We start from the raw sequence: 14,608 nt of genomic DNA on the forward strand, positions 1-14,608 counted from the left end.
TGTCCACATCGTACAACGATATTCAGGTGGTATAGAGAATTCCAAAGGGGAAATTTCACTTTGGAGGATTCTGAGAGGCCGGGAAGGCCACGAACGTCAGTTACGGAGGAAAACGTTACTGCTGTGAGGAAAATGCTTGACGAAAACAGGCGAGTGACCTACCAACAGATAGAGGATACTTTGGGCCTAAATGCACCAGCAATTCGTTCGATTCTGCAAGATCATTTGCACGTGAAGAAACTTTGTTCTCTCTGGGTGCCGCATCAACTGACTGAAGAGCAGATGACACGACGTGTGACTTGGTGCCGGGAGATGTTAAAAAAGTTTGATAAGGGACAATCTCGGTATGTGAACAACATCGTGACAGGTGACGAGACTTGGCTGTACTATTACGATCTGCCGACCAAGCTCAAAACAAAGTTTGGGTCTTTAATGATGACGACACACCCGTAATTGTCAGAAAATCCCGATCTGTAAAGAAGAAAATGATAGCTGTATTTTTCAAATCGAGTGGAATTGTGGAACGTGTCGTTTTGGACACACAGAAGACAGTCACAGCTAAGTGGTATACTGAACAATGCCTGCCTAAAGTCATTGGATCTATGAAGAACCTGCGGCCAAAGTCAAGAATGGACACCTGGTACCTCCATCACAAAAATGCTCCAGCTCACCGCGCCAAAGCCTGCACCGAATATTTGACCACGACAGGACTGAAACTTCTAGAGCACCCTCCCTACAGTCCAAACCTTGCTTCCTGCGACTTTGCACTGTTCCCGCATGTGAAAATGAAGCTAAAAGGGAGGCGGTTTTCCAGTGATGAGGACCTTCTACGGGCTTGGGACAACGAGTGTGCTTTACTCCGTAGTGAAACTTGGCAGAACTGGTTTAAAGATTGGTTTCGGAGGATGGAGAGGTGTATTGAATGTAGAGGAAATTACTTTGAAAAAATTAAATAAACAAAGCTGTATTGCAAAACTTTCCTAGTACCCTTTGTACTAATTCCTTGGGACCCTGTAATCATTGCAATTTTCCATTTCTATTACATGTCTCCCCCCCTCCTTCGCCCTAAACTGGTGCTGGTAAAAATATGCAGGCAGAATGTTAGTTCATAATGATCAAAATGAACTTCTTTTGCAAAATGCTAATTTTGAACTTTATAGCAACAGTTTTTTAATGCGTAGTAGTAGTAGTAGTAATAGAGGCATGTGATGCAAGAAAGCATGTGTATGAGCTTAGGTAGCATCAGCCAAAAAAAATGATTTCACTCATCCATTCCCTCTAAATTTTGTCTAATTCCTCCTTGAATATATTTAAGCTATCAACTTCCACAATGACAGATGGAAGTTTATTCCAGCAATTAACCACCCGCTGGCTAAAAGCAAATTTCCGCACACATCTATTCTACAATCTTTCCTCAATTTGAATTTAAGCCCCCTCAGGTTCGTAATCTGAGCAAGCGGAAGAATCTCATCAGAATTCAGCTTGCTCAATCCATTCAAGGCCTTATACACCTCAATCCAATAACCTCACAGGTGCCTAGTTTCCAGCCACTGCAATTTGCAGAACTTAAGCCTTTCTTGGTAAGAGGACCCCTTCGTTCCACTCGCCAATCTTGTTGCCCTTCTCTGTACATACTCAAGCAACTCTACAAAATTCCTAAAATGAGGCCTCCAGACCTGTAGGTAGTATTCAAAGTGTCGCCTAACCATTGACTTATACAAAGGGATAATCACCTCCTTTTCCCTGCTTGCAAAATTCCTGTATATGACAATACCCCATGACCTGCTCTGGCAGCCTGTTTGCACTGCTCAGAAAATTTCATATCTAACTGCACAATTACTTCCAGGTCTTTTTTATTTTCTACCACCCAGTGTTGTAGTTTCACACAGTTGGTACGTTTCTCTGGGGTTACTTCTACCCATATGCAGTACTTTGCATTTGTCAATTTTAAACTTCATTTTCCACTTGAGTAAAAAGTACTTTAATGAGTAAAATTACTAGATGGAACATTAATCAAGTACAGGCATATTTCGCACTTCCTTGGCAGAAAACATTTAATTTGGGATGAGGTCGTATTTAATTGTTCATTCGTTATAATTTACAACATGATATCAAATTAATGTTTTAGTATATTGATATATTGATATTAAACAATATATCGCTAAAATCGGTATTGTACTTTTTATCTTCCACCCTCTAAAGAACTGCTAGTACAACATATAGACCAACTATAATGATATACACATGAATACTTAGTATTCATGTGCATAGGATTCATATATTAGGACTACATATCATTAAATTGTCCAGAAAATATATGCAAAAGTTAGGTTAGTAAAAGTTTAATTATTGTTAGCATTAGTAGAGGCATTTGATGCAAGAAAGCAAGCTTATGCAGCATCAGCCAAAAAAAAAAAAAAAAAAAAGAAACCCCACTTCCACTTCACCCCTCTGTTCGTTCAAAGTATCTGTCCAGCTGAGCCTTAAACTTATTTAGGCTATCAACCTCCACCACAAGGGATGGAAGTCTGTTCCACCAACCAACCACCCGCTGGCTAAAGGCAAATTTCCGCACGTCTATCCTACATCTGTCTTTCCTCAATTTGAATTTATGCCCTCTCAGGTGATTTTTCTGAGCTAGAGGAAGAATCCCATCAGCATTGAGCATGCTTAAACCATTCAAGGCTTTATACACCTCTATCAGATCACCTCGCTGGTGCCTAGTCTCCAGACACTGTAATTTGCAAAACTTAAGCCTTTCTTCGTAAGAGCACCCTTTGTTCCATTCACTAATCTTGTTGCCCTTCTCTGTACTCGTTCCAGCAGCTCTACATCCTTCTTGAAATGAGGCCTCCAGACCTGTATACAGTACTCTAGGTGTGGCCTGACCATTGCCTTATACAATGGAATAATCACCTCCTTATACAATGGAATAATCACCTCCTTATACAATGGAATAATCACCTCCTTATCCCTGCTGGAAAAATTCCTGTATATCATTGACAATACTCCATGAGCTACTCTTGCAGCCCATCTGCACTGCTCAGAGAACTTCATATCTGCCTGCACAACCACCCCCAGGTCCCTTTCATTCTCTACCACTGTCAGTGTAGTACCACAGAGTTCATACATTGCTCTGGGGTTGCTGTTTCCCATATGTAGTACTTTACATTTGTCAATGTTAAACTTCATTTGCCACCTCTCAGCCCATCTGCTCAACCTTTCCAGATCCTGTTGCAGCAGCATAGTGTCAGTAGTGTCCTTGACAACCCTGCCAACCTTTGTATCGTCTGCAAACTTGGACATTAAGCTTGATATACCATCATCAATATCATTTATAAATACAGAAAACAATAATGGACCCAACACTGAGCCCTGAGGGACTCCACTAATAACATTAGTCCACGATGAGCAGTGTCCATTGATTACCACTCTCTGTCTGTTACCTGCATTCAATTACAACCATATTTTATATGGTCTCATCTATCCAGTATAACATTAATAATTTAAACAGAGCCATGAAACATTAGTGCTATGATTATTTCCTTGTTTTCCTGTTATATTAATTGAATATTTGGGTAGATTTAATCTGTTGTAAGTAATTTTTTTCCCTTTTTTTTCAGTTGAATTAAACCATGTTGCATATAACATGAATCAGTGATAAATAATTCATGTTAGATAAGCAATTGTCATTGCATATCCAGTTTTGTCTCCCTATACATTTAACTTATAATCTAATGACAGCGAAGTTAGGTTTATTGCTGAATAAATAAATACAGTAATGTTCAATGTGTCCTCTTTGTAATTTTTTTATTGTATTGTCTTCCAGGTGTTAGCACTATTTGAAGAACATGAAGATGAAAGTTCGCAGATTACTGCCTTCGTAGAGCCTTTTGTTATTCTGCTTATTCTCATTGCCAATGCAATTGTTGGTGTGTGGCAAGTAAGTTCACTGTTGTTTTGATATAAGTTCTTAATGATATTTTGTAGGAGCTCGTAACTGATTTAAGAATTAACACCAATACACAGTATGTTGGATAAACATAAAATTTAATATATTGATGTTTTACAAATTAGAATACATCTCTTCATTAGAAAGACTGAATGGAGTATCGTATCTGATGTAAAAACAAAGATTGCAAGAGAAATCATCAGCTCTTGAGTGATCATATTATGCAAGTCATTAGAGAGTAACATTGCTATTTCATTGTTCAAAATACAATTACTGTGAGCCCTAGTGAAGACTGAGAATGAAAAGTGATTTATCCACATTTCAGTTAATGGCAGGTGATACATTTTTTAATAAAATAAATACAGAAAACATGGAAAGAGCTATTAAAGTATATATTTAGCAAAAGATAAAGTGCTGTGTATACCAGATCCTTAATATAATTTACAACTAAGTAATATAATTGTATATTATTTAGTTATAAATCTTAAAATAACTTGATGGAAAATGGAGTCATAGCACAAACCTGTGCTATGACTCCGTTTAGGATCATCATGCAAGTTGGTGAAGGGAAGGTCTAGCCTGAAAAATCTGCCATGATGAAGGTCTTGCATGACAAATCTGTCACTATAAAGCATTTAGATGTTGGAAACAAACTGAATATTCTTCTTATAGATTTTAGTAAACTTTTGATTCTGTCCCTCAGCATGCGCCAGTTTGTACAGTAGTGTGCTAAGATTACTGAAAAGATCCCAAGTATATTAGAAGCAGGTTGACTAAAATGAGGCATGGGTGGCACTAAATTAGCTTTCCTCCTAGCAGATTAATGAAGTGAGCATAATCAGTATTGAGGGCCACCTATCAAGTTCTGATCGGCGCCTCCGTAGCCAGGTGGGAAGGAGCAGCAGTGCGTAGCACACGCTTCTTGATTAGACCGAGGTTCGAGCCCGTGACCACCAAATACGGAGGATGCAGAAAGGTCAGGGAATGAGCACCGCATATTCCCAGAGCAATATGGCCTTATTTGCTAATGCTCCTAAAAAAAAAAAAAAAAAAAAAAAAAAACCAAAAAACCAATCAAGTTCTGATCTAAAATAATATTAGTGAAGGTATAGAGAGAAAGCTCTCAATGATTGCTGATGATTTAAACACACTCATATAGGACATTAAATAATTGGAACCAGGCTGAGTGTTTCAGGTTGATTTCATCAGTTACAGATATGCCTAAGAGGTGGCAGTTGAAGTTTAACTTTACTCAATGTAAGGTTTGAGGTAAAGAAATCTAGTGAAAATAAATCTATTTGAGGATAAATCCTAAATCCACATGGAGAGAAAGAATAATAAAAATATATAAAATATAATAATAATATTATAAGAGTCAGAGTCATAACATGACTCTTATCAGAGTTAAACCTAATAAAGGCACCTGGGGTGGATGTGATCCATTCAGTTATATTAACAGAGGCAGCAAAGGAAGTAAACAAACCTTTTAGCCATAATATCGATCTTGTCTGACAATCTGATTGGATATTATAACGCAGTAACAAGGGAATTGGATGCAAAAAATAATTTTGATAACATATACTTGGATTTGAGGCATTAAGGACAAGTTACTGCTCTGAACAAAGGGGTGGTTGCGTGGGAGAAAACAGAGACTGGTTATTAATGGACACTGCTCTTCATGAGTTAATGTTATTAGTGGAGTATCCCAGGGTTTAGTGCTGGTCCCATTGTTGTTTTCTGTATTTATTAATGATATTGATGAAGATATATCAAGCTTAATTTCTAAATTTGCAGATGTTACAAAAAGGTTAACAGGATGGTTACTGACAGTAATGAGGATTAGCTGCTGCAACAAGATCTAGAAAAATTAGACAGATGGGCTGAGAAATGGCAATTGAAGTTTAACATTGACAAAATCAAAGTACTGCATATATATATGGATAGCAGTAATCCCAGAGTAATGTATCGTGTGGTGCATAACAGAAAATGAAAAGGACCTGTAATAATTGTGCAGTCAGATATGCAGTTCTCTGAGCAGTACAGGCTGGCTGCCAGGACAGCTTGTGGTGTTTTGTCAATGATATACAGAATTTTTCTAGCAGCAGTAAGAAGGTGATTATTCCATTGTATAAGGCACACATCTTGTGTGCCTTATACAATGGAATGATAAAGAGCTGGTGGAACGAGCGGAACAGGAAGGGCAATGAGATTGCTCCAGGGAACAAAGGCATTCTCAAGAAAGGCTTGAATTTTGCGAATTGCAGCATCTGGAGACTTAGGCACCTGTGAGGTGATAGGCTTAGGAGACTTAGGCACCTGTGAGGTGTGTTAGATTAATACTAATCTAACACCACAATCAGATCACCTCAGGTGATCTGATTGTGGTGTTAGATTAGTATTAATGTATTAATAGTGGCAAATGATGCAAGAAAGCAAGCTTATTCAGCATCAATCAAAAAAAAAAAAAAAAAAAAATTCCCATTTCATCTGTTCATCCCCTTCAATACTTGACTAATTCTTTCTTGAATTTATTCAAATTTTCTACTTCCACAACAATGGATGGAACCTTGTTCCATCAATCAAGCTCCTGTTGGCTGGATGCAATCATCCTTCCTCAATTTGAATTTTGGCCCCTCATGTTACAGTCTGAGTAAGAGGAAGAATCCCATCAGCATTGTATTTGGTCAAGCCATTCAAAGCCTTAAATGCCTCATTCAGACCTCGCAGGATACCTACTCTCCAGATGCAATTTTCAGAAATAAAGCCTTTCTTGGTAAGAGTTCCCCTTGTTCCCCTCACTAATCACATTGCCCTTCTCCGTACCCATTCTAGCAGTTCTACATCATTTCTAAAATGAGAGCTGCACACCTGTGACAGTACTCAAGATTTGACTTGACTATTGCCTTATACAAAGGGAAAATCACCTCCTTATATCCCTGTTAGTAAAATTCCTGTATAGCATTGACAAAGCCCATGAACTGTTCTGACAGCCTGTCTGCACTGCTTAAAGAACTATATACCTAACTTCACAATTTCGTTTTCCACTACCCTGAGTATAATGCCACACATTGATATGTTACTCTTGGAATACTGCTATCCATATGCAATACCTTGCCTTTGTCAATGTTAAATTTCAATTGTCATTTCTCAGCACATCTGCATAATTTTTCTAGACCTTGTTGCAGCAGCATACCCTGATTATTGTGCAGTGTTCATTGATAACCACTCTGTCTTCTCCCACTGCTTTGAATTGCTTGAGCAGACTCTGCTGATTGGATTCTTGAAGGGGAATCTTGCCTGACCAATTTGATTGGATGCTACAATATGGTCACAAAGGAACTGGATGCAAAAAATAATTTTGATATCATATACTTGGATTTCAGGAAAGCTTTTGATACTGTTGTACATAGAAGGCTGCTATAGAAATTAGAATAGTATGGCATTAAGGGACGGTTGCTGCTATGGATAAAAGGATGGTGAGCCTGAGAAGACAGAGAGTGGTAATCAATTGACACTGCTTGTTGTGGACTAATGTTATTAGTGGAGTCCCCCAGCGTTCGATGTTTGGACCATTGTTGTCTATATTTATCAATGATATTGATGAAGGTATAACAGACTTAATGTCCACGTTTGCAGATGATACAATGGTTGACATGGTTGTTAATGACAGTAATGATGGTATGTGGATGCAACGGGATCTAGAAATGTTGGGCAGATGGGCTGTGAGGTGGCAACAGAAGTTTAATATTGACAAATGCAAAGTACTGCATATGGGTAGCAATAACCCCAGAGTAATGTACCAACTGTGTAGTACTACACTGCTGCTCTCAGAGTAGTGGAAAATGAAAAAGGGCTGAGGGTAATTGGGCCATTAGATATGAAGTGTTCAGACCACTGCAGACAGGCTGCCAGAGCAGCTCATTTGGTCTTGTCAGTGATATACAGGAACTTTTCTAGCAGAGATAAGGAGGTGGTTTTCCCTTTTTGTGTGAGGCAGTGGTCAGGCCACACATTGAGTATTGCATACAGTTCTGGAGGCCTCATTTTAGGAAGGATGTAGAGGTTCTCATCTCTCTTGGCACAAGCACATTACAAATATTGCTTCCTCTGCATCTATTGAGGATCCTGCTCAGTTGAGGATCCTGCTCAGGTGGCTAACAATCTAAACGAGTATTTTGCATCTACATTCACGCATGAGGAGTTATTCAGGAAGGAGAATGATGTAGGTAAAGTAAACATTGGCAGTGAGCTGGATGATTTTGTAATAACTGAGAGGAAAGTGGAGGAGAGATTGTTGAGGATAAACATAAAAAAGGCACCTGGGGTGGATGGGATCTATCCAGTTATATTAAAGGAGGCAGCAAAGGAAGTATGCAAACCCCTAGCCATAATTATGAGAGCTTCTTTGGACTCAGGGGAGGTACCCATAGACTGGAGATGTGCAAATGTTACCCCAATTCACAAAGGAGGATCAAAGGCTGACACAAGTAATTATAGACCTGTTAGTCTAACTTCTGTTCCAGGTAAATTAATGGAGGCACTGGTTAAAGAAGCACTGCAGGATCATCTAGACAAGAATTCAGTTATAGCTCAGACGCAGCATGGTTTTGTTAAGGGCAGGTCTTGCCTGACCAATTTGATTGGATACTATGATGTAGTCACAAAAGAACTGGATGCAGGGAATAACTTTGATATTATATATTTGGATCTTAGAAAGGCTTTTTGATACTGTTGCACATGGAAGACTGCTGCACAAATTGGAGCAGTGTGGCATTGGAGGCAAATTGCTGCTATGGATATGGGGATGGTTGAGTGGCAGAAGACAGAGAGTGGTAATCAATGGACACTGCTCAACGTGGACTAATGTTATTAGTGGAGTTCCTCAAGGTTCAGTGTTGGGTCCATTGTTGTTTTCGGTGTTTATGAATGATATTGATGATGGGATATCAAGTTTAATGTCTAAGTTTGCAGATGATACAAAGGTTGGCAGGGTCGTTAAGGACACTACTGACGCTATGCTGCTGCAACAGGATCTGGAAAGGTTGAACAGATGGGCTGACAGGTGGCAAATGAAGTTTAACATTGACAAATGTAAAGTACTACATATGGGTAACAGTAACCCCAGAGCAATGTATCAACTCTGCGGTACTACACTGACAGTGGTGGAGAATGAAAAGGACCTGGGGGTAATTGTGCAGGCAGATATGAAGTTCTCTGAGCAGTGCAGACGAGCTGCAAGAGTAGCTCATGGTGTCTTGTCAATGATATACAGGAATTTTTCTAGCAGGGATAAGGAGGTGATTATTCCCTTGTATAAGGCAATAGTTAGGCCAATCTTGAGTACTGTATACAGGTCTGGAGGCCTCATTTCAAGAAGGATGTAGATCTGCTGGAACGGGTACAGAGAAGGGCAACAAGATTAGTAAATGGAACAAAGGGTTGCGCTTACGAAGAAAGGCTTAAGTTTTGCAAATTACAGAGTCTGGAGACTAGGCACCGGCGAGGTGATCTGATAGAGGTGTATAAGGCTTTGAATGGTTTGAGCATGCTCAATGCCAATGGGATTCTTCATCTTTCTCAGAATAATCACCTCAGAGGGCATAAATTCAAATTGAGGAAGGACGGATGTCGGATAGATGTGCGGAAATTTGCCTTTGGCCAGTGGGTGGTTGGTTGGTGGAACCGACTTCCATCACTTGTTGTTGAAGTTGATAGCCTAAACAAATTTAAAGCTCAACTGGACAGGTATTTCGAACGAACGGAGGGGTGAAATGGGAGAGGTTTTTTTTTTTTTTTTTTGGCTGATGCTGAATAAGCTTGCTTTCTTGCATCATATGCCTCTACTTATGCTAATGCTAATCTATAAAACTTGGTTTTCTCTTTCGCTCTCGGTGTTACTTTTCTTCCAAACAGCTGCTCACTCTGTATAAATCGCAAATCCGCCCTGCCATGGAATATTGTTCCCACATCTGGGGTGGTGCCCCCAAAACCTCTCTCAGGCTTCTTGATTCCATTCAGAAGAGGGCAGTTAGGTTAATTAATGATTCATCTCTAACAGAGTCTCTCCACTCGCTTTCTCATAGACATACTGTTTCTGCTGCATGCCTCTTCTACAGATACTTCCATGGGCACTGTTCTTCTGAATTGGCTTTATAATTCCTGCTCTCTCTTTCAAAACAGTCCGAACATGTGCCGCCACCAGCCAACATTCATTTACTGTCCAACTTCAAACCCACAGAACCAACTTTTCATCTTCCTCATTTATTCATTGAACTGCCGTTTTCTGGAACAACCTTCCTTCATATATATTTCCTGAAAATTACAATCTACAGAAGTTCAAGTTCAATGTCAACAAATATCTTCTTTCGTCTTCTCAACCTCCAACCCAAGCATGGTACTAAGTACTATAGGTTCTAATACCTCTCGTGTTTGGAGTTCACATAAAAAAAAAAAAAAAAAAAAAGGTTCTGGAACGAGTACAGAGAAGGGCAACAAGATTGATAATACACAAAGGAATCACTGTTAATATTGAATATATGTCATAACTGATACAACAAACAAGGCTCATTGGAGACAATTCCCAATTGGTCATGCCATCTTAAGTCATGGTACTCTTGCCAGATATAGGTTTCACCATGATTATGTCTAAATTTGTAAGTAAAAATTTATCAAAAAATATAATGTACAGGGTGATTCTAAATTATTGTCGGGGTTTCCATGGCCTATAATTTTCAAACCGGAAACAACAAAATAAAACTGTTTACGGAATATGAAAGTGTAACTCAGAAAGTTTTATTTGGTAATGCTGAACTCGCTGCATTGATGTCTGGGAGATATTACGGCATTACTTCAAACTGGCGAATGTTCAAGAGAAGGCAATTTGCATACTTTGGTTTTTCGAAACAGTCTGTTATCACAATGCAACGTCGTTACAGAACTCAGTGTGGAAAAGATCCACCTTCAGATAATGCTATACGACATTGGTTAAAGCAATTTCAAGAGACTGGTAGTGTTCTACACTGAAAAGGAGCTGGAAGACCGAGCACGTTGGAGGAAGATGTTGATCGAATCCATAAAGTGTTTTCTCAAAGCCCACAAAAATCAACTAGATGAGCTCCTTTGCAGGTAGGTATACCACAAACTACTCTTTTGAGAGTTGTTCATAACCGCCTTCACCTCCATGCCTACAAACTGCAGATTGTGCAGGCTTTAAAGCCGAACGATAAACCCTGCCATTCCCAATTTGCCCAAGACATTTTGTCAAACGTCGAAGCTGATGAAAGTTATCTTTGGAGATGGAGATTTAGCGATGAAGCAGCATTTTACATATCAGGGAGGGTAAATCATCATAACTGCAGAATATGGGGATCAGAAAACTCTCACGCCATTCCAGAATTCGAAAGAGATAGTCCAAAGGTCAGTGTCTGCTGTGCTTTGTCATGTTTGAAAGTTTTGGGGCCCTTTTTCTTTGCGGAAGAAACAGTGACAGTGGTGACCTATCTGGACATGTTACAGCTGTATCTGTTATCTCAGTTGGAAAATAATCAGACAAATGTGGTGTTCACAAATGTGGACAATAAGAGCCACATTGGGCTCTTATTGTCCGAGAATTTCTTGACATGCATTTTCCTGGGTGCTGGGTTGGGCATGGTGGACTGATTCCATGGCCTTCACGCTCACCTGATCTTATGCCGGTTGTTTCTTCCTGTGGGGATATGTGAAGGATATTGTGTACAAGATCCCTGTGACAGCCCTCGATGAACTGAAGCTCAGAATTGTTGCTGCGATCAAAACGATTACACCGCAAATGCTGGAGAACACTTGGAGGGAAATTGAATATTGCTTAACATCTTACGTGCCATGAAAGGAACTCATGTTGAAGTTGTTTAGCATTCTGCAGTATTGATTCTATAGGTAATAAAACTTTTTGAGTTACACTTTCATATTCCGTAAGCAATTTTATTTTGTTGTTTCCGGTTTGAAAATTATAGGCCACAGAAACCCCGACAATAATTTTGAATCACCTGTAGTAGTAAGGCATATCTTATGCTATACTATTATATCCTACGTTGTGATGTGATATATTCAGTATAGTTTTTGGGTTTATGACAGAGAATCTGTTATTTCAAATTTGTTAGATCTGTTATGTTTCTCGCTCTCATAACATAGTTTTTCTACATTTTTTTGATTTAAAAAAAAAAAAAAAGCAAAACTACATGTCTAAATATTTTAAAAAATTCCAAGCATTTCTCATTAATGAATTAATTGGCTTTCAGAAGTGCTAGCCTACATTGTAAAATAGAAATAATAGTGTCGTTCTGTTATTTATGACTGTTTCATTTTATATAGTGTGAAGCTAATGCATGACAGGAAATGTCATCAGACATTTTCAAACAAATAAAAATAAGCATAAAGAAATAATGTCAGTAATTTTTTTCAGTAATTTCGTCATTAATTTTTTATCTTTGCTGCAGTGCCATCACATATCATTTGAACAAATGAACAGCTCATTTGTTCACTTGTTTTTGCATCATCTTTTGAGACAGCGCACCTTATTCTCAAATCAGTTCAAATGACCTTCAGCCTTGTGTCATTTCAGATGTACTTCAGCTTGTTGGTATTAGCATTAGTAGAGGCATTTGATGCAAGAAAGCAAGCTTATGCAGCATCAGCCAAAAAAAAATAAAAAAAAAAAAAATAAATAAATAAAAAATAACCACTTCCACTTCACCCCTCTGTTCGTTTGAAATACCTGTCCAGCTGAGCCTTAAACTTATTTAGGCTATCAACTTCCACGACAAGGGATGGAAGTCTATTCCACCAACCAACCACCCGCTGGCTAAAGGCAAATTTCCTCACGTCTATCTTACATCTGTCTTTTCTCAATTTCAATTTATGCCCTCTCGGGTGATTATTCTGAGCAAGAGGATGAATCCCATCAGCATTAAGCATACTCAAACCATTCAAGGCTTTATACACCTCTATCAGATCACCTCGCTGGTGCCTAGTCCCCAGACACTGTAATTTGCAAAACTTAAGCCTTTCTTCGTAAGAGCACCCCTTTGTTCCATTCACTAATCTTGTTGCCCTTCTCTGTACTCGTTCCAGCATCTCTACATCCTTCTTGAAATGAGGCCTCGAGACCTGTATACAGTACTCTAGGTGTGGCCTGACCATTGCCTTATACAAGGGAATAATCACCTCCTTATCCTTGCTAGAAAAATTCCTATATATCATCGACAATACACCATGAGCTACTCTTGCAGCCTGTCTGCACTGCTCAGAAAACTTCATATCTGCCTGCACAACCACCCCCAGGTCCCTTTCATTCTCTACCACTGTCAGTATAGTACCACAGAGTTGATACGTTGCTCTGAGGTTGCTGTTTCCCATATGTAGTACTTTACATTTGTCAATGTTAAACTTCATTTGCCACCTCTCAGCCCATCTGCTCAACCTTTCCAGATCCTGTTGCAGTAGCATAGTGTCAGTAGTGTCCTTGACTTTGTTCTGACACAACACACTTATGTATGCTTATGTGCCACAGCAAGTGATACATTGTTTCTTCTGGTTGAAGTTGTCATGCTTCCAGCAACATTCATACCATTTTATAATGATAGACTCATTCAAAAATTCAGGTTTTAAGTTTCTAGTAGTCTTTCCAATTTTGTTAATAGTGCCAAAATTGTAAACACTAGTTGTTCTGCAGATTTTTAAATACAACAGAACAAATGAATAAATAAATGTCCATATATACTCTGAATGACCAAGGCCAGAAGAGTTTACAACTCCATTGTAACTATTTTATTACAGCTTTCATAATAGTGTAGCAACTAAATGGGCTGTGCTTTTTGTGGCGGCATATGGGCTTAATCTCTCAATGTGTGAAGTTGCATACTAGCACCCCTTTGTTTCTCTCACCAAGATTGGTGAGAGGAACGAAGGGGTGCTCTTACCAAGAAAGGCTTAAGTTCTGAAAGTTGCAGCATCTGGAGACTAGGCACCGGTGAAGTAATCTGATTGAGCCTTGAATGGTTTGAGCAGGCTCACTGTTGATGGGATTCTTCTGCTTGCTCAGATTACGAACCTGAGGGGCATAGATTCAAATTGCGGAAAGACAGTTACAGAATAGATGTGTGGAAGTTTTCCTTTAGCCAGCAGGTAGTTGATTGCTAGAACAGACTTCCATCTGTTGTGGAAGTTGATAGCTTAAATAAATTTAAGGCTGGATGAGACAAACATTTGGAGTGACTGGATGGGTGAAATGTAAAGTATGTTTTTTTTTTTTTTTTTTTTTTGGCTGATGCTGTATAAGCTTGCTTTCTTGCATCATATGCCTCAACTAATGCTAATGTTACCCAGGACCACAAACACATTACAAAATCACTCCACAATGGAATTAGCTCTAAACATGACTGGATATACATATTAGAACATAATGATATGTCATAATATTTCAATGACATTCATCAAAACTTTGCCTTCACATGGTGCAGTTTATCAGCCAAATGCATTCAGTCTTGATACTTTTTTGATTAGAATTTATGTGGTTATATTTTTTAGGACTATTTTACAAATTTAATGTATTAATTATTTTCTTCATATGTGGAAACCAATTTAGAAATCTTCTGTATTATGGTAAGGTATGAATTTTAA

At 38.8% G+C, this 14,608-nt stretch overlaps 1 protein-coding gene across 2 annotated transcripts in view; it reads left to right on the plus strand.

Moving 5' to 3' along the window:
* The window catches only part of LOC150076557 (calcium-transporting ATPase sarcoplasmic/endoplasmic reticulum type-like), a 346,227-nt gene that overhangs the window by 98,287 nt on the left and 233,332 nt on the right, over nt 1–14,608 (plus strand). For both annotated transcript variants that reach the window (XM_090387973.1, XM_090387974.1), the window contains exon 5: nt 3,830–3,943. In XM_090387973.1, coding sequence (XP_090244099.1) covers nt 3,830–3,943 — 114 coding nt within the window. The remainder of the gene's footprint in view (nt 1–3,829; nt 3,944–14,608) is intronic.

Source organism: Mastigoproctus giganteus, chromosome 13 (genome assembly GCF_048544385.1).
Source record: "Mastigoproctus giganteus isolate SK-2022 chromosome 13, ASM4854438v1, whole genome shotgun sequence".
NCBI lineage: Eukaryota > Metazoa > Arthropoda > Arachnida > Uropygi > Thelyphonidae > Mastigoproctus > Mastigoproctus giganteus.